The sequence below is a fragment of the Pristiophorus japonicus genome, chromosome 7, assembly GCF_044704955.1.
Source record: "Pristiophorus japonicus isolate sPriJap1 chromosome 7, sPriJap1.hap1, whole genome shotgun sequence".
NCBI classification, from domain to species: Eukaryota; Metazoa; Chordata; class Chondrichthyes; family Pristiophoridae; genus Pristiophorus; species Pristiophorus japonicus.
The window spans coordinates 44,994,686-45,022,199 of NC_091983.1; the positions used below are offsets into that span (position 1 = coordinate 44,994,686).

At 45.0% G+C, this 27,514-nt stretch overlaps 1 protein-coding gene across 3 annotated transcripts in view; it reads right to left on the reverse strand.

Moving 5' to 3' along the window:
• sh3yl1 (SH3 and SYLF domain containing 1) overlaps window positions 1–27,514 on the reverse strand; it is a 318,220-nt gene that overhangs the window by 245,392 nt on the left and 45,314 nt on the right. For all 3 annotated transcript variants that reach the window (XM_070884930.1, XM_070884929.1, XM_070884928.1), the window contains exon 2: window positions 21,660–21,767. In XM_070884930.1, coding sequence (XP_070741031.1) covers window positions 21,660–21,767 — 108 coding nt within the window. The remainder of the gene's footprint in view (window positions 1–21,659; window positions 21,768–27,514) is intronic.

Sequence of the window (27,514 nt, forward strand, 5' to 3'; positions counted from 1 at the left end):
ATCTCACGAACAACTTCTCTGCGGAAATGCAGCCTTCTGACACATTCTACATCACTCTGATGCAAGTACGAATGCCTGACTCAAAATTGTCAAGGTGGGCAAGGCCTCCTGCCCAGCAGCCTACGGGCTCTAATGTTCCTGATGTGATGAGTTCTAATCAATTGTCTTCTACGTAGCACAATTATGCAGAATGCTTGCAAAAGGTATGGCATTGTCAGTATTGCCCCCATTCGAAGTTAAACTTTCACAGAGGATCAAAATGGCAGGAAAGCATGCAGCCCAGGTTTGCAGCTCTCTCTCTCTCCTCCCCCCACCCCCGTACCCCACCCCACCCCTCCTCCCCCCACCCCCGTACCACACCCCACCCCTCCTCCCAAGGTCTGCATGGATGGACCACACCGAAAGGTCTGTTGTCCTCTCCTCTCCTCTCCTCTCCCCCCGCCCCCCCTTGAGTCTTGTGACCTTTCTCCCTCCTTCACCCCCCCCATCCTCCCCATCTCTCCCTTGAATTGCAGCTTCTCCTTCTCGGTCACCCGATACTTGCCAGCTCCCTTCCTCCCTCCCTCCTCCCCACCCTCCCCCTTCCTCCTCTCCTCCCTCCTCTTCATTGGTTTGCTTGCTGCAGCCGTTCTGAGTCCCGACTTTCAAAAGGTTGTGGTGCAACAAGGCCTCAAGGCCAGTCTTAACTCCAGTTCGCACGAGACTAAGAACTTACACTAAAGAACTGATTCCTGTAATTGGCAGTGCTACCTTAAAGGTCGCCTACGATGGAGTGGTGCACAAGCTACCACTCTGGGTGGTACCGGGCGATGGTTCCACGCTGCTTGGCAGGAGCTGGCTGAAAAAGATACGCTGGAACTGGGACGACGTCCAAGTGCTTTCGCCCGCTGACGACACTGCCCAGGTCTGAAACAAATTTCCTTCGCTGTTCGAACCAGGCATCGGGAAATTCCATGGAGCAAAAGTGCAGATCCACCTAAATCCAGGGCACAACCCATCCATCACAAGGCAAGAGCAGTACTGTACATGATGAGAGAAAGGGTAGAGATCGAGCTAGATCGGCTGCAACAAGAGGGCTTAATTTCACCGATCGAGTTCGGCGAGTGGGCCAGTCCTATTGTCCCAGTCCTCAAGGGAGACGGCACCGTCAGAATCTGTGGCAATTACAAAGTAACTATCAATCGTTTCTCCCTGCAGGACCAATACCCACTACCAAAAGCCGCCGACCTCTTTGCAACGCTGCCGGGAGGAAAGACGTTCACGAAGCTGGATCTGACTTCAGCCTGCATGACACAGGAACAGGAGGAATCATCGAAGGCCCTCACCTGCATCAACACGCACAAAGGTCTTTTTGTTTATAACAGATGCCCATTTGGAATCTGATCAGCGGCAGCGATATTCCAGAGAAACATGGAAAGTTTACTGAAGTCGATCCCGCACACCGTGGTCTTCCAGGAAGACATCTTGGTCACAGGTCAGAACACAGTCGATCACCTGTAGAACCTGGAGGAGGTTCTTAGTCGACTCAACCGCGTGGGGCTCAGGTTAAAATGCTCGAAGTGTGTTTTTCTGGCGCCTGAAGTGGAGTTCCAGGGAAGGAGGATTGCGGCGGACGGCATCAGGCCCACTAACGTGAAGACGGAGGCAATTGAGAACGCATCGAGGTCACAGAATGTGGCGGAGTTGCAGTCGTTTCTGGGATTCTTGAACTACTTTGGTAACTTCTTACCGGGTCTCAGCACCCTGCGAGGAGCAATACATGTTTTACTACGAAAAGGGGGCGAATGGGTTTGGGACAAAAGCTAAGAAAATGCCTTTGTAAAAGCGAGAAAATTGTTATGCTCAAACAAATTGCTTGTGTTGTACGATCCATGTAAGCGTTTGGTACTAGCATGTGATGCGTTGTCGTACAGGGTGGGTGCGTATTGCAACAAGCTAATAAATATGGAAAATTGCAACCGGTTGCTTATGCATCCAGAAGTCTGTCTATAAGGCCGAGAGAGACTACAGCACGATTGAAAAAGAAGCATTAGCGTGTGTCTATGGGGTAAAGGAAATGCATCAATACCTGTTTGGGCTAAAATTTGAATTGGAAACTGACCATTAGCCACTTATATCTCTGTTTTCCCAAGAGTAAAGGGATAAATACCAACGCATCGGCCCACATCCAGAGATGGGCGCTCATGTTGTCCACATACAACTACACCGTCCGTCACAGGCCAGGCACGGAAAACTGCACCGGTGCTCTCAGTAGGCTGCCCACGGGGGTGGAAACGGCGCAGCCCGCAGATCTAGCCATGGTTATGGAAGCATTTTAGAGTCACTGCCCGGCAGATCAAAACCTGGACAAGCCAGGGCCCCATATTATCTCGAGTCAAAAGCTGTGTGCTTCAAGGGAGCTGGTCCAGTGTCCCACTGGAAATGCAGGAAGAGATTAAAGCCGTTCCAGCAGCGTAAAGATGAAATGTCTGTACAGGCAGACTGCCTTCTGTGGGGCAATCGAGTAGTGGTTCCCAAGAAGGGCAGAGACACCTTCATCAATGACCTCCACAGTACCCATCCAGGCATCGTAATGATGAAAGCGATATCCAGATCTCACGTGTGGTGGCCCGGTATCGATGCCCTGATTGATCGTCTCAGTGTGAAAGCTGGTGTTGTTGAATCATTTGTTGGGTCCTCGCTGGGCTGCCTGGTGTGTTGGGCCCTGCAGGGCTGCTGTGGATGATGGTCCTGCATTCACAAATGTAATACATGCTCGCAGTTAAGCAATGTACCCAGGGAGGCGCTGCTAAGTTTATGGTCTTGGCCCTCTAAACCATGGTCTAGGATACACGTCAACTATGCAGGCCCGTTCTTGGACAAAATGTTCCTTGTGGTTGTCGACGCGTACTCCAAGTGGATTGAATGTGAGATAATGTCGGCTAGCACGTCCGCTGCCACCACTGAAAGCCTGCGGGCCATGTTTGCCACACACGGCTTACCCGATATCCTGGTGAGCGACAACGGGCCATGTTTTACCAGTGCTGAGTTCAAAGAATTCATGACCCGTAACGGGATCAAACATGTCACATCTGCCCCGTTTAAACCAGCATCCAATGGTCAGGCAGAGTGAGCAGTGCAAACCATCAAGCAAGGCTCAAAGAGTGTAACTGAAGGCTCACTGCAGACTCGCCTATCCCGAGTCCTGCTTAGCTACCGCACGAGACCCCACTCACTCACTGGGATCCCACCTGTTGAACTGCTCATGAAAAGAGCACTTAAGACAAGGCTCTCGTTAGTTCACCCTGATCTACATGAACAGGTAGCGAGCAGGCGGCTTCAACAAAGTGCATACCATGATAGCGTAAATGTATCAAGCGAGATTAAAGTCAACGATCCTGTATTTGTATTAAATTATGGACAAGGTCTCAAATGGCTTCCCGGCACTGTCATGGCCAAAGAGGGGAGCAGGGTGTTTCGGGTCAAAATTTCAAATTGACTCATTCACCGGAAACACTTGGACCAAATCAAACTCAGATTCACGGACTACCGTGAGCAACCCACCTTGGACCCTACCTTTTTTGATCCCCCAACACACACACCAGTGGCAACCGACACCACGGTTGACCACGAAGCAGAACCCATCATCCACAGCAGCCCTGCAGGGCCCAACACACCAGGCAGCCCAGTGAGGACCCAACAAATGATTCAACAACACCAGCTTTCACACTGAGACGATCAATCAGGGCAAGAAGGGCCCCAGATCGACTCACATTGTAAATAGTTACACTATTGACTTTGGGCAGGAATGTTGTTATATATGTGGCCGGATTTACTTTGTACAGCCACCAGAGGGCTCATTCCCCGGAGTCCCATAATCCCTTGGGAGCACAGGTATTTAAGGCGGCTTCACAGGTTGGAGAGGCACTCTGGAGACCTGCAATAAAAGACTAAGGTCACACTTTACTTTGAGCTCAATGTGTTCAGTCTGACTCTTTCTCCATACACAACAGAAGGAACAGCAGCAATGGAGAGTCTGCTATGACTAAAGCTTCAGATTCTCAGTAGCTTCTGTCGAGGCTATAATGAGAGAGAGAGGGGCAGGAGAGACAGCATCTTAGGCACCCAGGATAGAAAGCCTCAGTAAAGGGTGATGCAGGCAGAATGGAGGGAGAAAGAGAGAGAGCGCGCGCGCGAGAGAGAGCGAGCGCGCGAGAGAGAGCGAGCGCGCGCGCGCGAGCGAGAGAGAGCGCGCGCGAGAGAGAGCGCGAGAGAGAGAGAGCGCGAGAGAGAGAGAGCGCGAGAGAGAGCGAGAAAGCGAGAGAGAGCGAAAGCGAGAGAGAGCGAAAGCGAGAAAGCGAGAGAGGTGGCTCAGGCAGTCAATGCCACTTCAACCTCCCAGATATGTTTTAGTAACCTTATGGTATTGTCTAAAATGTGTGAAGGCATGGACACCCATGCAGATCTAAAAATAATATTGGAAGCATGACTCACCTCGACATCATCCAGTATAAATGTAGAGATGAATGAGACATCAGTGAGAAGTAGGAACTTGGAAAGGATGAGGAGGAATCAGCTTTCTCTCCCAGTGGGAGGGGAGGGTGAAGGGGGAAAGAGAAGTGACAACCCTCAGCTGAGAAGCCCAGGGGCCCAGATCACAAGAATCCAAAAAAACTATGATTCAGGAGTATAAATCTTATGTGCAGTCTCCTCTCACGTGTTGGAGAAGCTGGAGGAATCTACAACCTGCATTGGCAACACAATGCAAGAGACATGTCACGACGTGTAAAACACACTAGATAGTGTGGCAGTCAAAGAAACTTCTGCAGCAAGAAGGAGGTGGTTCCAAGGGTAATCTGGAATGGCAGACTCGACTGCTTTCATAGAATCTTTGCACAACACCCTTAGTAGCACCACAGTTCAGGGCTTTCATGACTTAATTGAAACTATTCTCTTTGGTCTCATGGAGACCATCAGTCCAACTCAGTCCATGCCCAGCGACACTGCAAGGAATGACCGCCTATGTTGGTTATTTTATAAAAATAACAGCAATGTCGATAAATCATTCCAGCCCCCTCGAGTGCCAGCACTGGAGGGAGCCTCTGGCCTCGGCCCAATAGATATCGGATGTCTGAGCAGTCAGACACTGAAAGCAGAACAAGGAAATCAGCAAGGCCAGCGGGGAGCAGCAGCGTTGGAGAGGCAATGTGGGGAGGCCTATAAAAAAGCCCAGCAGGAGTTTGTGGTCGGAGAGGCCAGTCGGTGCAGCTGCAAAAAAGGCGGCAAAAAAGCAGCAGAAAGAAATCGAAAGATGACGTCACAGCCAAGGGGGTAAGTGATTGGTAAGTAGTTTTTCTTTATCAGTAAGTAACCTTTTAGCATTGTTGTTGCCAAATTAAGTTTGTCTAAGGGTTAAGTCATGGCAGGACAGCTCGGACACCTGTTATGCTCCTCCTGTACTATGTGGGAAGTCAGGGACACTCCAGTGTCCCCGACGAGTACGTGTGCGAGAAGTGCATCTGCCTGCAGCTCCTGACGGACCATATTGCGGCACTGGAGCTGCGGGTGGATTTACTCTGGAGCATCTATGATGCTGAGAATGACGCGAATAGCATGTTTAGTGAGTTGATCTGGCCGCAGGTAAAGGGAACACAGCCAGATAGGGAATGGGTGACCAAAAGGAAGAGCAGTGCAAGGAAGGGTCCCCTGCAGTCATCCCCCTGCAAAACAGATACAGCACTTTGGGTACTGTTGGGGGGGGGGGGAGGGTGCGGTGACTCATCAGGGGAGGGCAGCAGCAGCCAAGTTCAAGGCACCATCGGTGGCTTTGCTACACAGGAGGGCAGGAAAAAGAGTAGGAGAGCTATAGTGATAGGGGATTCAATTGTAAGAGGAATAGATAGACGTTTCTGCGGCTGCAACCGAGACTCCAGGATGATATGTTGCCTCCCTGGTGCAAGGGTCAAGGATGTCTCGGAGCGAGTGCAGGGCATTTTGAAAAGGGAGGGTGAACAGCCAGTTGTCGTGGTGCATATAGGTACCAACGATATGGGTAAAAAACAGGATGAGGTCCTACAAGACGAATTTAGGGACTTAGGAGGTAAATTAAAAAGTAGGACCTCAAAAGTAGTAATCTCAGGATTACTACCAGTGCCACGTGCTAGTCAGAGTAGGAATCGCAGGATAGCTCAAATGAATACGTGGCTTGATGAGTGGTGCAGAAGGGAAGGATTCAAATTCCTGAGACATTGGAACTGGTTCTGGGGAGGTGGGACCAGTACAAACCGGACGGTCTGCACCTGGGCAGGACCGGAACCAATGTCCTAGGGGGAGTGTTTGCTTGTGCTGTTGAGAGGAGTTAAACTAATATGACAGAGGGATGGGAACCTATGCAGGGAGACAGAGGGAAGTAGAATGGGGGCAGAAGCAAAAGATAGAAAGAAGAAAAGTAAAAGTGGAGGGCAGAGAAACCTAAGGCAAAAAGCAAAAAGGGCCACATTACACCAAAATTCTAAAGGGGCAAAGTGTATTAGAAAGTCAAACCGGAAGGCTCTGTGCCTCAATGCGAGGAGTATTCGGAATCAGGTGGAAGAATTAACTGCGCAGATAGTAGTTAACGGGTATGATGACATTGACATCACGGAGACATGGCTCCAGGGTGACCAAGGCTGGGAACTCAACACCCAATGGTATTCAACATTTAGGAAGGATAGACAGAAAGGAAAAGGAGGTGGGGTGGCATTGCTGGTTAAAGAGGAAATTTATGCAATAGTAAGAAAGGACATTAGCTTGGATGATGTGGAATCAGTATGGGTGGAGCTACGGAATACCAAGGGGCAGAAATCGCTAGTGGGAGTTGTGTACAGACCACCAAACAGTAGTAGTAAGGTTGGGGACAGCATCAAACAAGAAATTAGGGATGCATGAAATAAAGGTACGGCAGTTATCATGGGTAACTTCAATCTACATGCTGATTGGGCTAACCAAACTGGGAGCAATGAGGTGGAGGAGGATTTCCTGGAGTGTATTAGAGATGGTTTTCTAGACCAATATGTCGAGGAACCAATTAGGGAGCTGGCCATCCTAGACTGGGTGATGTGTAATGAGAATGGACTAATTAGCAATCTTGTTGTGCGAGGCCCCTTGGGGAAGAGTGACCATAACATGGTAGAATTCTTTATTAAGATGGAGAGTGACACAGTTAATTCAGAAACTAGGATCCTGAACTTAAGGAAAGGTAACTTCGATGGTTTGAGGCGTGAATTGGCTAGAATAAACTGGCAAATGATATTTAAAGGGTTGACGGTGGATAGGCAATGACAAACATTTAAGGATCACATGGATGAACTTCAGCAATTATACATCCCTGTCCGGAGTAAAAATAAAACGGGGAAGGTGGCTCAACCGTGGCTAACAAGGGAAATTAAGGATCGTGTTAAATCCAAGGAAGAGGCATATAAATTGGCCAGAAAAAGCAACAAACCTGAGGACTGGGAGAAATTTAGAATTCAGCAGAGGAGGACAAAGGGTTTAATTATGAGGTGGAAAATAGAGTACGAGAAGAAGCTTGCCGGGAACATAAAAACTGACTGCAAAAGCTTCAACAGATATATGAAGAGAAAAAGATTAGTGAAGACAAACGTAGGTCCCTTGCAGTCAGATTCAGGTGAATTTATAATGGGGAACAAAGAAATGACAGACCAATTGAACAAATACTTTGGTTCTGTCTTCATGAAGGAAGACACAAATAACCTTCCGGAAGTACTGGGGTCTAGTGAGGAGGAGGAACTGAAGGATATCCTTATTAGGCGGGAAATTGTGTTAGGGAAATTGATGGGATTGAAGGCCAATAAATCCCCAGGCCCTGATAGTCTGCATCCCAGAGTACTTAAGAAAGTGGCCCTAGAAATAGTGCATGCATTGGTGATCATTTTCCAACAGTCTATCGACTCTGGATCAGTTGCTATGGACTGGATGGTAGCTAATGTAACACCATTTTTTTTTAAAAAGGGAGGGAGAGAAAAAACGGGGAATTATAGACTGGTTAGCCTGACATCAGTCGTGGGGAAAGTGTTGGAATCAATTATTAACGATGAAATAGCAGGATCGGTCCAAGTCAGCATGGATTTATGAAGGGGCAATCATGCTTGACAAACCTTCTGGAATTTTTTGAGGATGTAACTAGTAGAGTGGACAAGGGAGAACCAGTGGATGTGGTGTATTTGTACTTTCAAAAAGCTTTTGACAAGGTCCCACACAAGAGATTGGTGTGCAAATCAAAGCACAAATCAATGGGGGCAATATACTGACGTGGATAGAGAACTGGTTGGCAGACAGGAAGCAAAGAGTCGGGATAAACGGGTCCTTTTCAGAATGGCAGGCAGTGACTGGTGGAGTGCTGCAGGGCTCAGTGCTGGGACCCCAGTTCTTTAGAATATACATCAATGATTTAGATGAAGGAATTGAGTGTAATATCTCCAAGTTTGCAGATGACACTAAACTGGGTGGCAGTGTGAGCTGTGACGGGGACGCTAAGAGGCTGCAGGTTGACTTGGACAAGTTAGGTGAGTGGGCAAATGCATGGCAGATGCAATATAATGTGGATAAATGTGAGGCTATCCACTTTGGGGGCATAAACGCGAAAACAGATTATCTGAATGGCGGCAGATTAGGAAAAGGGGAGGTGCAATGAGACCTGGGTGTCATGGTTCATCAGTCATTGAAAGTTGGCATACAGGTACAGCAGGCGGTGAAGGCAGCAAAAGGTATGTTGGCCTTCATAGTTAGGGGATTTGTGTATAGGAGCAGCGAGGTCTTACTGCAGTTGTACCAGGCCTTGGTGAGGCCTCACCTGGAATATTGTGTTCAGTTTTGGTCTCATAATCTGAGGAAGGATGTTCTTGCTATTGAGGGAGTGCAGCGAAGGTTCACCAGACTGATTCCCGGGATGGCTGGACTGACATATGAGGAGAGACTGGATCAACTGGGCCTTTATACATTGGAGTTTAGAAGGATGAGAAGGAATCTCATAGAATTATAAAAGATTCTGATGGGAAGGGACAGGTTAGATGCGGGTAGAATGTTCCCGATGTTGGGGAAGTCCAGAACCAGGCGACAGTCTTAGGATAAGGGGTAGGCCATTTAGGAGGAGATGAGGAGAAACTTTTTCACTCAGAGAATTGTTAACCTGTGGAATTCCCTGCCGCAGAGAGTTGTTGATGCCAGTTCATTGGATATATTCAAGAGGGAGTTGGATACGGCACGTATGGCTAAGGGGATCAAGGGGTATGGAGAGAAAGCAGGAAAGGAGTACTGAGGGAATGATCAGCCATGATCTTCTTGAATGGTGGTGCAGGCTCGAAGGGCCAAATGGCCTACTCCTGCACCTATTTTCTATGATCTATGTTCCATCACTAACACTTTCAGCAGTCGAAGGCTCCATTGATAAAGTCTCGGACACAAACTTCAAAACTTCCTGACGCCGATGTAAAACCATGCAAGAGATTAAGTTCACATGCAAGAAGAGATTTAGGCAGAAGTAGTAGGGTCATAAGAAATAGCAAAATGACATAATGGAGAAATGATCAGTAAATGTGGTATTCTTTTGCAGATTGTTCGGTTAGTGAAATATATTTTAGAGAGGCCTCCAGTTCACTTTTAATTTGGTTGATGAAGGTTATAAGTGTCCTTTCCCTGAAAGATATGTAATGTATTGCAGATTGAAATAATAATTAGCTGTGAACAATGCAAAGGTTCATTAATGACGTTGTAGTTTCTGAAGATAGAGCATCTCCTTTCTTCTGTAAAAAGTTGTTATGTTGATTTTTTTTTGCCTAATCTGGTTTGCTGCTTCAGCTCCTCGCTCACCTGGGTATCCTCGTCACTATCAGGATACTGCTGGATTCCACCTTCATCTTACACAAATGTAAGGTTGAATCCCTTCCAAAGTGCAAAATTATGCTGCATACAGCACTAATTCTTACCAGCCTTGCTGGTAATGCAGAGCTCCCTCGAGCTTTCCAGGCAATGGAAACGGGACTTCAGAGTACCAATGATCTATTCAACAATGATGTATGCAGCATACAAGACTTAACTGAACCTGCTGTCACCATCTGTCCTCTGACGATGGAGTGGTATTATCAGCCATGGTTGAGGCGGGTAGCCTTGGTCTCCAAGCAACTATCTGACGCATTACTCTGACGAAACAATGCAGTATCTTCGATTGTCAGAGAACAAAAGAATCATGGTTTCATAGTAGTTTGCAGTCACATACAGAATGATGACTCAGAAGCTGCACATTCACAGGGTAACAAACAGAATGAACATCACTCACAAGCTGCATATTCACAGAATGAAAACTTTTCCAATTGATGAAATCCAGGGCATGTACAGTTGGTGCCTTTTATATCACATTGGTGACATAATACTTTGGAGTTGGTGGAATCTGGCTACTTGATAATAATTGAGTTCTCAATGTCACTGCTTTGATGGGTCCATGACAAAGGATATGAAATCTGAACCCACTTCAGCAGGGCATCCATCATCTGTTTAATGCAGTGGTGCATTGCTGATTGACTAATGTGATCCAAGCAATTTAAGTCACCCAAGACTGCCTGAAAACATCAAAGGGCCTAAAAATTCAGCCATTGACTCCTGATAGAAAAAGGCAACAGCCTTGGTGTTGGCACAACTCACTGCATTCAGTGGAAATTGATGTCTTCTTGCACATTGTCTGTGGGAAAATCCATACATGACCTCCTTGGTATGAACATTCTCTGGCGTAAGTATCACCTCTTCCTCAAAACATAGGAAGAATAGAATTCTAGAATTCTAAGAGGGAAATCCATTACTTAACTAAAATGAACTCTCTTTTTAAACTTTTGTGCAAATCTAGCAACTTCCTTTAATGCCTTAATTTCCAGAGTAACTGATATTGATAGCTGCTTCCAGGCTTTAAAGTGCGACAGGAAAGCTGATAGTGAGCAAAGGATTCCACAGGGCTTTCCCACCTCTGGGATCCTGTACTGGTCCCAACACAGCCACCTGTGTAGTGACAGTATTTCCCCGAGGGTGGGAACTGAACTGAAACTAAAATAAATCCTGGGGAGAAGGCAGTCAGGACTCCCATCTTCATTTCCATGTGGCATGGTAGGTTCAAGACAGGCGGCTCAATCACTGTCTGGGCAAGTGGAGGGAAATTCTTACAGCGTTTTTTTTTTTGAGGTGAGGTTTAAGAGGAAGGCCACTGCACCCCATTGTCTTTCTCATACCACCTCAAAACTGCCCAAAGTTGTGTGGGTTTGTCAGGAAAATCAAGGCCCTAATGTTAATATTGTTTATATAAATACAAGAATGCCTGCTTTAAATTCAAGACAACAACATACTGACAAAAGAAAAAGAATTAAGTGTCCAAATCTGAACAACATCTGATAGAGAGGCAGGAAATTCCTTAAAAGAGGCCACAAATTGCAAGGAACTCTTACGAGGAAAGTGTTCCAAGAGAGTTTACATTCCCTTCCCAAAGTGAAGCATAAAATGTATTTTATACACTAAATACAGAAAAATTCATATATTAAGTGAAATAATATTATTTAAAATAGCTAGTTTATAGACTGAAAATAGAGATGAGTAAAGACAAGAAAAAAAATAGGAAAGTTGAAAGTCTAGGAAGACGGTTAAGAGAACAAGAATAGAAATATGCGGAGGGGGGGGGTGGAAAGCTGCATCATGAAAAGTAATTTATGAAAATAGAAAAAAAAAGACACTGAGGAAAGAAAAATAGGAAAATGTGTAACAGCTGTAACAGAAATATAGAACACAATTTTCTAACCCAAGGATTGTTAAAGAGTGACAAATACTTCACAATAAATCAGTGTAGCCGTTTTTATTGAATGGAATAGTGGCAAGGCATGAGCTGATCAGTGATCATCAGCAAGGATTTGTAAAGGCAGGCTATATTTGACTAATTCAATTGAGTTTTTTGAGGAAATCACAGTGTATCAATAAATAGAATGCCTGGCTGTTTATTTATGGATTGTAAGAGACGTTACAAAAATTAAGACATATTAGAGGAAATGTAGCTACAAGGATAAAGAGATGGCTCGGCAACAGAAAGTAAAGAGCAGGGGTAAATGGATGTTGTTTGGATCGATGAGATAAGGGTGGAGTTCTTCCTAGAGATAATATGCCGGGACCTCTTTTGTTTTTCATTTATATGAATAAATACAGAGGCACAAGAGGAATTTATCAAAGCTTGCTGATATCAAACTGGAGGGGTTAGGTAAACTATGAGAAAGAGTGCAGGAGGACATAGGTCAGTGGGATGAACAGAAGTGACAAATGCAGGTCAACACAGGGAAATGTGAAGTACAGGTTGAACCTCCCTTATCCTGCACTCTCAGGACCTGGCCTGTGCCAGATAAGGGATTTTACCAGACGAGGGGAGGTCAAGTGTTCTACCATCTTTTATAACTGCCAACCCCCAGCCAGCCAGTCCCGATTCATCCAGGGGTATTCAACATTTAGGAAGGATAGACAGAAAGGAAAAGGAGGCAGGGTGGCATTGCTGGTTAAAGAGGAAATTAATACAATAGTAAGGAAGGACATTAGTTTGGATGATGTGGAATCAGTATGGATGGAGCTACGGAATACCAAAGGGCAGAAAACGCTAGTGGGAGTTGTGTACAGACCACCAAACAGTAGTAGTGAGGTTGGGGACAGCATCAAACAAGAAATTAGGGATGCGTGCAATAAAAGGTACAGCAGTTATCATGGGCGACTTTAATCTACATATTGATTGGGCTAACCAAACTGGTAGCAACGTGGTGGAGGATGATTTCCTGGAGTGTATTAGGGATGGTTTTCTAGACCAATATGTTGAGGAACCAACGAGAGGGCTGGCCATCCTTGACTGGGTGATGTGTAATAAGAAAGGGCTAATTAGCAATCTTGTGGTGTGAGGCCCCTTGGGGAAGAGTGACCATAATATGGTGGAATTCATTATTAAGATGGAGAGTGACACAGTTAATTCAGAGACTAAATTCCTGAACTTAAGGAAAGGTAGTCGGAGAGGCGGGAGTTCAGGGCGTTGGTGAGGAGGAGAGGCGGAGGCAGTCGGAGAGGCCAGCCGGTGCAACTGCAGTGGGGAGAGAAGGCAAAAAAGGAGTAGAAAGAAATCGAAAGGTGACATCACAGCCAAGGTGATAAGTGATTGGCTGGTGATGGGCAAGTAGTTTTTCTTTTTCTTTTCTATATCAATCAGTAACATTTAGCATTGTTGTTGCCAATTTCAGAGTTAAGTCATGGCAGGATAGCTCGGACACGTCTTATGCTCCTCCTGTACTATGTGGGAAGTCAGGGACGATTCCGGTGTCCCTGACGACTACGTGTGCGGGAAGTGCATCTGCCTGCAGCTCCTGACGGACCGCATTGCAGCCCTGGAGCTGCGGGTGGATGAACTCTGGAGCATCCACGATGCTGAGAATGACATAAATAGCACGTTTAGTGAGTTGGTCTTACCGCAGGTAAAAGGTACACAGCCAGATAGGGAATGGATCACCAACAGGAAGAGCAGTGCAAGGAAGATAGTGCAGGGGTCCCTTGCAGTCATCCCCCTGCGGTCATCCCCCTGCAAAACAGATACTCCGTTTTGGGTACTGTTGAGGGGGATGACTCATCAGCAGAAGGTAGCAGCAGCCAAGTTCATGGCACCGGGAGTGGCTCGGCTGCACAGGAGGGCAGGAAAAAGAGTGGGAGAGCTATAGTGATAGGGGATTCAATTGTAAAGGGAATAGATAGACGTTTCTGCGGCTGCAACCGAGACGTCAGGATGGTATGTTGCCTCCCTGGTGCAAGGGTCAAGGATGTCTCGAAGCGGGTGCAGGGCATTCTGAAAAGGGAGGGTGAACAGCCAATTGTCGTGGTGCATATACATACCAAAGATATCGGTAAAAAACGGGATGAGGTCCTACAAGATGAATTTAGAGACTTAGGAGGTAAATTAAAAAGTAGGACCTCAAAAGTAGTAATCTCAGGATTGCTACCAGTGCCACATGTTAGTCAGAGTAGGAATCGCAGGATAGCTCAGATGAATATGTGGCTTGAGGAGTGGTGCAGAAGGGAGGGATTCAAATTCCTGGGATATTGGAACCGGTTCTGGGGGAGGTGGGACCAGTACAAACCCGACGGTCTGCACCTGAGCAGGACCGGAACCAATGTCGTAGAGGGAGTGTTTGCCAGTGCTGTTGGGGAGAAGTTAAAATAATATGGCAGGTGGATGGGAACCTATGCAGGAAGACAGAGGGAAGTAGAATGGGGGCAGAAGCAAAAGATAGAAAGAAGAAAAGTAAAAGTGGAGGGCAGAGAAGGCAGAGAAACCTTGGGCAAAAAGCAAAAAGGGCCACATTACACAAAAATTCTAAAAGGGCAAAGTGTGTTAGAAAGACAAGCCAGAAGGCTCTGTGCCTCAATGTGAGGAGTATTCCGAATAAGGTGGACAAATTAACTGCGCAGACAGCAGTTAATGGATATGATGTAATTGGCATAAAGGAGACATGGCTCCAGGGTGACCAAGGCTGGGAACTCAACATCCAAGTGTATTCAACATTTAGGAAGGATAGACAAAGGAAAAGGAGGCGGGGTGGCATTGCTGGTTAAAGAGGAAATTAATGCAATAGTAAGAAAGGACATTAGCTGGGATGATATGGAATCGGTATGGGTGGAGCTACGGAATACCAAGGGGCAGAAATCGCTAGTGGGTGTTGTGTACAGACCACCAAACAGTAGTAGTAAGGTTGGGGACAGCATCAAACAAGAAATTAGGGATGCATGCAATAAAGGTACAGCAGTTATCATGGGTAACTTCAATCTACATGCTGATTGGGCTAACCAAACTGGTAGCAATGCGGTGGAGGAGGATTTCCTGGAGTGTGTTAGGGATGGTTTTCTAGACCAATATGTCGAGGAACCAACTAGGGAGCTGGCCATCCTAGACTGGGTGATGTGTAATGAGAATGGACTAATTAGAAATCTTGTTGTGCGAGGCCCCTTGGGGAAGAGTGACAATAACATGGTAGAATTCTTTATTAAGATAGAGAGTGACACAGTTAATTCAGAAACTAGGATCCTGAAAATAAGGAAAGGTAACTTCGATGGTTTGAGGCGTCAATTGGCTAGAATAGACTGGCAAATGATACTTAAAGGGTAGGCAATGACAAATATTTAAGGATCACATGGATGAACTTCAGCAATTATTCATTCCTGTCTGGAGTAAAAATAAACGGGGAAGGTGGCTCAACCGTGGCTAACAAGGGAAATTAAGGATAGTGTTAAATCCAAGGAGGAGGCATATAAATTGGCCAGAAAAAGCAACAAACCGGAGCCTGGGAGAAATTTAGAATTCAGCAGAGGAGGACAAAGGGTTTAATTATGAGGGGGAAAATAGAGTACGAGAAGAAGCTTGCTGGGAACATAAAAACTGACTGCAAAAGCTTCTATAGATATGTGAAGAGAAAAACATTAGTGAAAAGAAACGTTGGTCCCTTGCAGTCAGATTCAGGTGAATTTATAATGGGGAACAAAGAAATGTTAGACCAGTTAAACAAATACTTCGGTTCTGTCTAGGGGACCGAGGGTCTAGTGAGGAGGGGGAACTGAAGGAAATCCTTATTAGGCGGAAAATTGTGTTAGGGAAATTGATGGGATTGAAGGCCGATGAATCCCCAGAGCCTGATAGTCTGCATCCCAGAGTACTTAAGGAAGTAGCCCTAGAAATAGTGGAGGCATTGGTGATCATTTTCCAACGGTCTATCAACTCTGGATCAGTTCCTAGGGACTGGAGGGTAGCTAATGTAACACTACTTTTTAAGAAAGGAGGGAGAGAGAAAACGCCTAATTATAGATCGGTAGTGGGGAAAATGTTGGAATCAATTATTAAGAATGAAATAGCAGCACATTTGGAAAGCAGTGACGGGATCAGTCCAAGTCAGCATGGATTTATCTTCTAGAATTTTTTATGGATGTAACTGGTAGACTGGACAAGGGAGAACCAGTGGATGTGGTGTATTTGGACTTTCAAAAGGCTTTTGACAAGTTCCCACACAAAAGATTGGTGTGCAAAATTAAAGCACGTGGTATTGGGGATAGTGTACTGACGTGGATAGAGAACTGGTTGGCAGACAGGAAACAAAGAGTCGGGATAATCGGGTCCTTTTCAGAATGGCAGGCAGTGACTAGTGGAGTGCCACAGGGCTCAGTGCTGGGACCCCAGCTATTTACAATATACATTAGTGATTTGGATGAGGGAATTGAGTGTAATATCTCCAAGTTTGTGGATGATACGAAGCTGGGCGGTGTGAGCTGTGAAGAGGACGTTAAGAGGCTGCAGGGTGACTTGGACAGGTTAGGTGAGTGGGCTAATGCATGGCAGATGCAGTATAATGTCGATACATGTAAGGTTATCCACTTTGGTGGCAAAAACACAAAGGCAGATTATCATCTGAATGGTGGCAGATTAGGGGAGGTGCAACGAGACCTGGGTGTCATGGTCATTGAAAGTTAGCATGCAGGTACAGCAGGCGGTGAAGGCGGCAAATGGTATGTTGGCCTTCATAGCTAGGGGATTTGAGTATAGGAGCAGGGAGGTTCTACTGCAGTTTTACAGGGCTTTAGTGAGGCCTCACCTGGAATATTGTGTTCAGTTTTGGTCTCCTAATCTGAGGCAGGACGTTCTTGCTATTGAGGGAGTGCAGCGAAGGTTCACCAGGCTGATTCCCGGGGTGGCAGGACTGACATATGAGGAGAGACTGGATCGACTGGGCCTGTATTCACTGGAGTTTAGAAGGATGAGAGGGGATCTCATGGAAACATATAAAATTGTGACGAGACAGGACAGGTTCGATGCAGGAAGAATATTCCCGATGTTGGGGAAGTCCAGAACCAGGGGACATAATCCAAGGATAATGGGTAAGCCATTTAGGACTGAAATAAGGAGAAACTTCTTCACTCAGAGAGTTGTTAACTTGTGGAATTCCCTACCACAGAAAGTTATTGATGCCAATTCATTGGATATATTCAAGAGTGAGTTCGATATAGCCCTTCCTGCTAAAGGAATCAAGGGGTATGGAGAGAAAGCGGGGAAGGGGTACTGAGGTGAATGATCAGCCATAATCTTATTGAATGGTGGTGCAGGCTCGAAGGGCCGAATGGCCTACTCCTGCACCTATTTTCTATACAAATATCCCCGATCCCGCGATCCACCGCCCACACCCCCTTAACCCCCATCCCCCCACAATCTCCAAGACTCATTGAAAGTAATGGAGGTATTTTGTTTTTGTTTGGCAGAGCACCGAGGACAACGGCGAGGGGAGGAGCGGCCATCCCGAGGACGTGGCACACCGGCCCAACACCAGGGGGAGCACCGACGGCAGCGGGGAGTGGAGGGGAGGAGCGCCCCGCCCAGGTCGCGGCCCGACCCCGGTGGGAGCCCCAACAACAGCAGGGAGCAGAGGGGAGGGGCAGCCAGCCCAGGATGTGGCCTGCCGGCCTGACCCGGAGGGAGCCCCGACAGCAGCAGGGAGCGGAGGGGAGGAGCGGCCAGCCCAGGATGCGGTCCAACCCCAGAAGGAGTGCCGACGGCAGCAGGGATCGGAGGGGAGTAGCGGTCAGCCCAGGATGCGGCCCGCTGGCCCGACCCCGACCAGGGCGCGGGAGGCAGGTCGATGGGACTCAGTACAATCTGTGTGCTGTGACGGGATTGTGTTAAGAGCAAGCCCGTCCAGCGTAAGCAAAGCTATGGCGGCTCTGTGGTTGCAGGAGTTCCCGGCATCGAGGAGAAGGATAGCGGCCAAGCAAAAAACTAGCTGGGTAGTTTAAAACATATTTATTTCAAAACAAACTTAAGCAACTTTTATTTATAATTGAATTCCAAATATATTTAGTAGTAGTACAGGTTGAACCTCTCCCCCTCCCCCCACCAAGGACTTGAATACCCACCCTCAAGACCACTTAGGCAATCAGTGCCTTCAGAATCAGACCGAGGAAGGTGTCTTCATCTTCAGGAGAGCAGAGAATATTGGTGAATACGAAAATTTTTTATCTGCGTGTGCGCCACCCAGCGGCTGGGAATGGTGCCGGACGAGGGGTGGTGCTGGATAAGAGAGCCCCAGAAAAGAGAGGTTCAACCTGCAGTAGATTTTACCAAAAAAACAATTAAAGGAAATATACCCAAAATGGTAACAGACTTAATTGGAGAAATAGAGGGGCCGAAATTCAGGGTCCGGATAAGGCCCGTTACTGCTGTTTTGCGGTGGACATGCGGCAGAATCGGGTGGCCGCCGCGTTGTAGTCCATTGGCCGCCACGACCCAAATTCAGCTCGGGGATTTTTCGGTCTGTCCCCAAACTCGTCATTAATGCGCGCACCGCTGCTATCCCGCACCTCCAGCACACGCCATCCCAAATTTACCTTAAAAAAAAAATCGACGAACCGCGCACGGTGCCCCCGACAGTTTTTTCTGTCGCTACACCTTGTGTGTGTGTGCGGCTCGGCAGTACGGCGGCCCTTCAAGGGGAGGGCGCACGACAGTGGCTGCCATGTTTTTATTTTTGCTGGCCGACCAATTATTTCCTCGGGTTTGGCCGGGCCGCCAACAGGCAGCCTGGTACCTGCTCTCGAGTGCCAGACTGCTGGCCCGGCTGAAACCCTCCCAGCAGCCGAACCTGCAGAATCGCCGATTCTCTCCCCTTTAAATCTTTAAATGAGGGGAGAGATGTGGTGACGCACACGCGGAGTGACGTCAACATCGCTCTGCTGCTGAGTGACAGTGGCGGAAACTCGGTCCCGACCCTCACCAGGGCTTATCGCCGCACTTCCGCCCCCCCATTATGACTGACTTCCCATCCGATTCGAAAAAAAATACAAAGTGGAGAAAATCAATCGGAAGGCCGCCTCATCGCACCCGGCGGTAAAAACTTCAAAAAAAAGGTAGGTGCGCCAGCTTTCTGGCAGGCCTGAATTTTGGCCCCAGAGTGTCTGGGGATAGACACATAGATCTTTAAAAAGTCCAGCAAGTGTAGGTAGTAAAGGTCATTAAAAAAACATAAATTTGTATTTTATAAAAGATGCATGGGGTATTGAATAGAAAGGCAAGGAAACAATGTTGAATTTGTACAAGATAATGGTAAGGCTACTGTTGACACGTAGTTGTGGGCATACTATTATACAAAAGATATTGGAGCCATGGAAAGGGTACAATGAAAATTCATTAGAATGAATGATACCAAGAATGAGAAAGCACATTTATGAAGAAAAGCTTGAAAAACTGACTTTTTCAATAAAGAAAGCTGAGTGGGGAATCTAAGAGAGGTTTACAAAGTGATGAAAGGCTTTGCAAAGGTAAATAATGAAAGATTGTTTCCACTGGTTGCCAAAAAGTAACAATGGGGCATAGACTACTAGAAGAGTGAAGGGAAAGTTTAAAGGTGTAAATTAGAAGATTTGTTTCCACGCAGATGGTGCTTGGAACATGGAATGCTTTACCACAAATAGCTTTTGATGCAAAGCTTATAACATCAATCAAAACGGAATTGAATAAGGGATTGAAAATGAATAGGAAAAGGATACAGAAAAAAGCTAGGGTTACATAATTTACGAAGATAGATCCAGGATTAGAGTAGATATTTCTAACTTCATACCCTAAAGCAAGGCCAATACGATAAATCCTTGGCATTTAAGAGAGGCACTGCTGACCATTTCCTATTTGCAAGCAGTATCAACACTGGCACAATGAAAGGTCTTGAAAGTATGTTATGAGGAAATGCTTATGAAACTTGAAGATACATGTGAAAAGTTGCTATCACTTACTAACTCCAGTGTTGATAGGGGATAATGAAGAGCTGCTTATACATGGATAAAACTGAGTTGAAGTCACAGGAATTTCAAGAGTTAGTTTTAAATTTCACAGTAAATAAATTCAAGGCACTGATCTACCCATCAACTTGCAAAATACTTCCTCAAAAATAATGAATCAGGATAGGAAATGTATATATTACTCCTGCATTTTTACTGCTGGTGTTCTATCGGTGACAGATGTCTCCTTTTCATCTTCAGTCCCATTCCCTTCATTCTTTCCCCTTTCCATAGGGGAGAATTCATACAAGAGGACAGTTCCATGGATGCCAACAGCCCTCCAATACCACCAGTAAGGTTTCTTTTATTGTTAGATTAGTAAGTGAATATTCGCAAGTTATTTGACGATAAGGCATCACAGCTTATGACTTAATTCTTAACCAGGTTTTTTTTTAACAAAAGGAATGAATTGACATAGCGTTAACCACTTTTGATAGAGGTTTGTAAATTAAAATTCTTCTCATCTTCAGTCTTGCTTCGATTTGTTAAATCTTATTCATCATGTTCTCTATTTGTGTGCTTATAACCATTTTAGGAATCTGAATCATGTCCCTTCATCATCTTTTTGTCTCCAACATGAAGTTTAATTCTACAAATCTCTATTCACACAATTCTAAGTTATAGAGCTATTCTCAGCACACTTTACGAAATCTTACACTAGATACAATAGTATTGTGCAGCAGCTATTAGAATTGAAGGATTTCTTTTTTGAAGAGAGAGGAATAATGAACCTTGTTTCTAATTTGCAGATGACACCAAATGGGACAGATAATCAATATGGAGGAGGAATGCAACAAATTACAAAACGACATTAATAAACTTGAAGAATTGGCAAATGAGATTTAACATAGATAAATGTGAGGTATTACATTTTGGTAAGAAAAATAGGGAGGTCACTTATTACTGGGAGGGTGCGAGTCTAGATGGGGTAGAGGAACAAAGGAATCTCAGGAGTACAAATACACAAATCACTGAAAGTAGCGTCACAGGTTAATAAGGCCATTAAAAAGCAAATCCAGAACTGGGGTTTATTTCCAGAGAGATTGAATTGAAAAGTAGAGAAGTTATGTAAACTTGTATCGAACCTTGCTTAGACCACACTTGCTTAGTACTGCGCACAATTCTGGTTGCCATATTATAAGAAGGTTGTAGAGGCACTGGAGAGGGTACAAAAAGGATTTACAAGGATGATACCAGAAATGCAAGGATATACCTATCAAGAAAGGATGAACAGGCTGCGTCTCTATTCTCTTGAACAGAGAAAGCTGAAGGGAGACCTAATTAGATGTCTTCAAAATTATGAAAGGTTTTGATAGAGTAGATACAGAGAGAGTGCTTGCACATGTAGGGAAGGGCAAAGCTAGAGGCCATCAATATAAGATCGTCACCAAGAAATCAAATAGGGAACTTCGTACCCAGAGAGTAGTGAGAATGTGGACTTCGCTACTACAGGAAGTGGTTGAAGTGAATAGTATCGATGCATTTAAGGGGAGGCTTGATAAGCATATGAGGGAGAAGGGAATAGAGGGCTATGCTGATAAGAGTTCGATAAAGAAAGACAGGAAGAGGCTTGAGAGGAGCATAAACGCCGGCATGGACTGGCTGGGCTGAATGGCCTGTTGCTGTGCTGTATATCCCATGTAATTATATGATGTTAATTGCTGAATGAATACAGAAATATTCTAATAAAAATATCAACCCAACTTGCAATTAAAGATATACCGTTTGATAGCATCTTCAATGCAAGATATAACAACCACAAATATTTTACTCACCTGGTATGATAACATCGGGTCCATTTCTTGAAGAAATTTCTGTAAACTCTCTCAAAATTTTTGCAGCCTTCTTGGCTTCAGACTTGAGGTTTGATGGAATTGGATTCACTGTAAATAATGTAGTCATGTTACTAGCAAAATCTACTTGCAACTCTTAAAAATTCTAATTGTTGCAAAATGTGTAATACTATGTCAGTACTTTATGGCTTACATTACTTTAAGAATATTTATCCGTTAATTTTTTTTGCAATATTATACGCAGTCATCACAATTTGTGATAGAAAGGCAGAGATAAAAGAGACAGAACACTCAACCTGCAATGATTGCATGAGTTAAAGAGATGTTCTTGTTTCACTTAATATGAATATATTCCAAGTAATTAATTACATTCACAGTGACAGATTAGAAATATTGTAAAACAAAAAACATTTCAAAAGGCAGCTAATTTTTCTGCTTTCGAACATTGACTGTCTCATAACATAATTAAATGTAATTTAATTAGTTATATTGACTTACATATATTGAATTCTATTCACGAACCGGTCAAGCAAACCTCCAATTTCTTTGACTCAGTTTGTCAGTTAAGGTACATACAACTAAGGTACAGGTAGAGCGTCCGAAATCCGGAAACCTTGGGACGGATTTCGGGTATTTCTAGATTTCCTAACGTCTTCCCGAATCCGGAAATGCCTCGGCCAAGGTAAGGGGGGGGTGGGGGGGGGGCGGTTCCGGATCAGGAGTCGGAGGATCCGGATTCGGCAGTGTCGGCTGCGGGTTAGGGGTTGACAGCCAGGGGAACAAAGAAATGGCGGACCAATTGAACAAGTACTTTGGTTCGGTATTCACGAAGGAGGACACGAACAACCTTCCGGTTATAAAAGGGGTCGGGGGGTCTAGTAAGGAGGAGGAACTGAGGGAAATCCTTATTAGCCGGGAAATTGTGTTGGGGAAATTGATGGGATTGAAGGCCGATAAATCCCCAGGGCCTGATGGACTGCATCCCAGAGTACTTAAGGAGGTGGCCTTGGAAATAGTGGATGCGTTGACAGTCATTTTCCAACATTCCATTGACTCTGCATCAGTTCCTATGGAGTGGAGGGTAGCCAATGTAACCCCACTTTTTAAAAAAGGAGGGAAGAGAGAAAACAGGGAATTATAGACCGGTCAGCCTGACATCGGTAGTGGGTAAAATGATGGAATCAATTATTAAGGATGTCATAGCAGTGCATTTGGAAAGAGGTGACATGATAGGTCCAAGTCAGCATGGATTTGTGAAAGGGAAATCATGCTTGACAAATCTTCTGGAATTTTTTGAGGATGTTTCCAGTAGAGTGGATAAGGGAGAACCAGTTGATGTGGTATATTTGGACTTTCAGAAGGCGTTCGACAAGGTCCCACACAAGAGATTGATGTGCAAAGTTAGAGCACATGGGATTGGGGGTAGTGTACTGACATGGATTGAGAACTGGTTGTCAGACAGGAAGCAAAGAGTAGGAGTAAATGGGTACTTTTCAGAATGGCAGGCAGTGACTAGTGGGGTACCGCAAGGTTCTGTGCTGGGGCCCCAGCTGTTTACACTGTACATTAATGATTTAGATGAGGGGATTAAATGTAGTATCTCCAAATTTGCGGATGACACTAAGTTGGGTGGCAGTGTGAGCTGCGAGGAGGATGCTGTGAGGCTGCAGAGCGACTTGGATAGGTTAGGTGAGTGGGCAAATGCATGGCAGATGAAGTATAATGTGGATAAATGTGAGGTTATCCACTTTGGTGGTAAAAACAGAGAGACAGACTATTATCTGAATGGTGACAGATTAGGAAAAGGGGAGGTGCAAAGAGACCTGGGTGTCATGGTACATCAGTCATTGAAGGTTGGCATGCAGGTGCAGCAGGCGGTTAAGAAAGAAAATGGCATGTTGGCCTTCATAGCAAGGGGATTTGAGTACAGGGGCAGGGAGGTGTTGCTACAGTTGTACAGGGCATTGGTGAGGCCACACCTGGAGTATTGTGTACAGTTTTGGTCTCCTAACCTGAGGAAGGACATTCTTGCTATTGAGGGAGTGCAGCGAAGGTTCACCAGACTGATTCCCGGGATGGCGGGACTGACCTATCAAGAAAGACTGGATCAACTGGGCTTGTATTCACTGGAGTTCAGAAGAATGAGAGGGGACCTCATAGAAACATATAAAATTCTGACGGGGTTAGACAGGTTAGATGCAGGAAGAATGTTCCCAATGTTGGGGAAGTCCAGAACCAGGGGTCACAGTCTAAGGATAAGGGGTAAGCCATTTAGGACCGAGATGCGGAGGAACTTCTTCACCCAGAGAGTGGTGAACCTGTGGAATTCTCTACCACAGAAAGTTGTTGAGGCCAATTCACTAAATATATTCAAAAAGGAGTTAGATGAGGTCCTTACTGCTAGGGGGATCAAGGGGTATGGCGAGAAAGCAGGAATGGGGTACTGAAGTTGAATGTTCAGCCATGAACTCATTGAATGGTGGTGCAGGCTAGAAGGGCCGAATGGCCTACTCCTACACCTATTTTCTATGTTTCTATGTTTCTATGTTTCTAAAAACCCGCGCTGAAGACCTGCAACAATTTTAAAGTTTTTATTTTAAAATTATTTTTCAGCGATTTAATGGGTAAGGGTTTTGTACGCAACTCCTACATCTTAGCTGCAAAATTCCCTGAAACTATTATAACCGTGGAATAAAGCTGCTCAACATTTCTTTCAATATTTTCGTGATTGGCTCATTGCTGGCAAAGCTGACATTTACTGTCCATCCCTCGTTGTCCTGAATTTGACACAACTGAGTGGCTTGCTAGGCCACTTCACGTTGGTGCAGAACAGGAGTTACGTATAAACCAGACCAGGTAAGGATAACGGGCTTCCTTCTCGAAAGGACATTCGTGAACCAGTTAGGCTTTTTAACGACAACTTCATGGTCACTTTTACTCATACTGCTGATTAGTTCCACTTCTCAGCTCTGTCCCCATAGCCCTGCAAATTTTTCCTCTTCAAGTATTTATCCACTTCCCTTTTGAAATGTATTATTGAATCTGCTTCCAGCAGCCTTTCCAGTGCATTCCAGACAACTCACTGGGTAAAACAAAATTCTCCTCATCTCCCCTCTGGTTCACCAATCACCTTAAATCTGTGTCCTTTGGTTACGAACCCTTCTGCCACAATAAACAGCTTCTCCTTATTTGGTTAAAACCTTTCATGATTTTGAACACCTCTATTAAATCTCCTCTTAACCTTCTCTAATTTTTCCATGTAATTGAAGTGCCGAATCCCTGGTACTATTCTGGTAAATCTCCTCTGCATCCTTCTTAAAATGTGGTGCCCAGAATTGAACACAATACTCCAGCTGGAGGCTAACCACTGATTTATAAAGGTTTAGCATAACTTCCTCGCTTTTGTACTCTATGCCTCGGTTTATAAAGCCAAGGATCCTGTAGGCTTTTTTTTTTAAAAAACAGTATTCACAACTAGTCCTGCCACTTCAATTTGTGTACATATATCCCCAGGTCTCTGTTCCTACACTCCCTTTGTAATTGTATCATTTAGTTCGTATTGCCTCCACTCATTGTTCCTACCAAAACGTGTCACTTACACTTCACTGCGTTAAATTTCATCTGCCAATGACCTCATACTCCAGTGGAGGCATTGCAGCATCATCACTGCAGGTGGATGCAACCACAGCTTGATGAGTCCACATAAGCAGTTTCGAAGTACAGAATTTATAATGGAAAACATTGACAAGAACTGCATGTAGTTTTTAATATATTATAAACAATATTTTTATAATAGCGTCTTTAACATAATAAAACATCCCATGGTGCTTCACAGGAGTGTAATTGGAAAAAAATTGACACCGAGCCAATGAAGGAGATATTGGGCCGGGTGACAAAGAATCAATGAAATTACTGAAATCAAAGCTCACTGCACCATCTCCTATTTTAAATCATTATTTCCTAAAACCTCAAAATTCTACAATTGCTTACTAGATGGTCCTTTGAAAAATGAAGTATTTTCAGAACATATGATGCCTCGAAGAAAACATTTTATTTTTAAAAAAAAAGTCCTGCCTTTCTGGGTAGAGCATATAATTTAGGATTTTGCAGGGTACTTTACATTCTTAATTTGGCAATAGTGCTTATGTTCATTAAGAGAACTTAGAATAGAATATTTTACGTTATTGCTGGTTATTATCCATGCTGAGCATGCAAGAGTCGGGCACAGCTTAGGATGGATATGGTGTAAGGTTACAGCGACTGATTTCCACCAGTGTGTTTTAACCCTGCCCAAAACATGCAGAATATCCTGCTTGATATCAATTAAAATGTTATTATTTCTCCTGTTAACATTCTTATAGCCTTTCTGAGTAAGTCTTTGAGTAATATGACCAATTTCTGCCAAAATGTTTTTTGGACTCTGGGCCAAAACTGTCCATGCTTGTTTCAGGGAGGATCTTGATGCAAGAGACATAACGAGCTCTTATCCCATCAATTTGAGCTAAATTTCAACCCTGCTTCCATAATGGATGCAGTGTGCTAATCCTTAGCAGCAACGAGTTCTGCACTATTGGTGTCCTCAATATAAAATATTTGTCTGCTTTTTAAAAAATTGAAAAAATAACAGATGGTTGAACATTTTTGTATTATTGATACTTATTTTAAAATGAATGTTGATTTCCGTCTGCTTTTACCAGGCGTAACAATTTCACGGGCATTCGCTGGGCAGAAGTTGGGCAAATAGTCCAACTCTCCATCCACGTGACAGATCGCAAGTCCTGGGTTTTAGCGCATGCATTTCACTTGCCTAAACCCGGAACTTGCGCGGCCCCCAAGGGTACATGTGCATCTCATACGCACCCATAGGGACCGCAAATTATGGTCTATTGTGTTTCTCAACAAGAGAGAAGCCGTGAAATTGATTATTTAGTTATACACGATAGCTCATTAGCATCGTAACTACCTACCATCTCAGATCCCTTTTTCTTTTAACTTCCAGTAGTCCACTATGCTTTTAAAAAACACCATTTAAGGTAACTCCTTTTCTAAATCCTCTCGGTGGAAAAATGGTCAAACATAAATCCTGAAACATGGCAGAGATGCAGATTAGATGGTTTGATCTGTAAATTAGTCAGGCTACAAAGGTTTTTCTTACGTACTAATTAAATTGTACTTGCAGCACTCCGCTCACTCAAATCCAACTCTAACCTAGTCATCAAACCTGCTGACAAGGGTGATGCTATTGTTGTTTGGCAAACTGACCTCTACCTTGCAGAGGCTGATCGCCAACTCTCTGACCCCTCCTCCTACCTCCCCCTGGACCATGATTCCACTACTGAACATCAAGCCATCATTTCCCAGACTGTCACTGACCTCATCTCCTCTGGAGATCTTCCCTCCACAGCCACCAACCTCATAGTTCCCCAACCCCACGCAGCTTGCTTCTACCTCCATCCCAAGATCCACAAACAGGACTGCCCCAGTAGACCCATCGTTTCAGCCTGTTCTTGCCCCACAGAACTTATTTCTTCCCATCTCTACCCTATTTTTTCTCCTTGTCCACTCTCTTCCCACCTATATCCGCGACTCCTCCAACGCCCTCAGTCACTTTAATAGTTTCCAGTTCCCCGGCCGCAACCGTCTCCTTTTCACCATAGACGTACAATCCCTCAACACTTCCATCCCCCACCAGGATGACCTGAGGGCGCTCCGCTTCTTCCTCGAGCAGAGGCCCAACCAGTCCCCATCCACCACCACCCTCCTCCGCCTGGCTGAACTTGTTCTCACATTGAACAACTTCTCCTTTAACTCCACTCACTTTCTCCAAATTAAAGGTG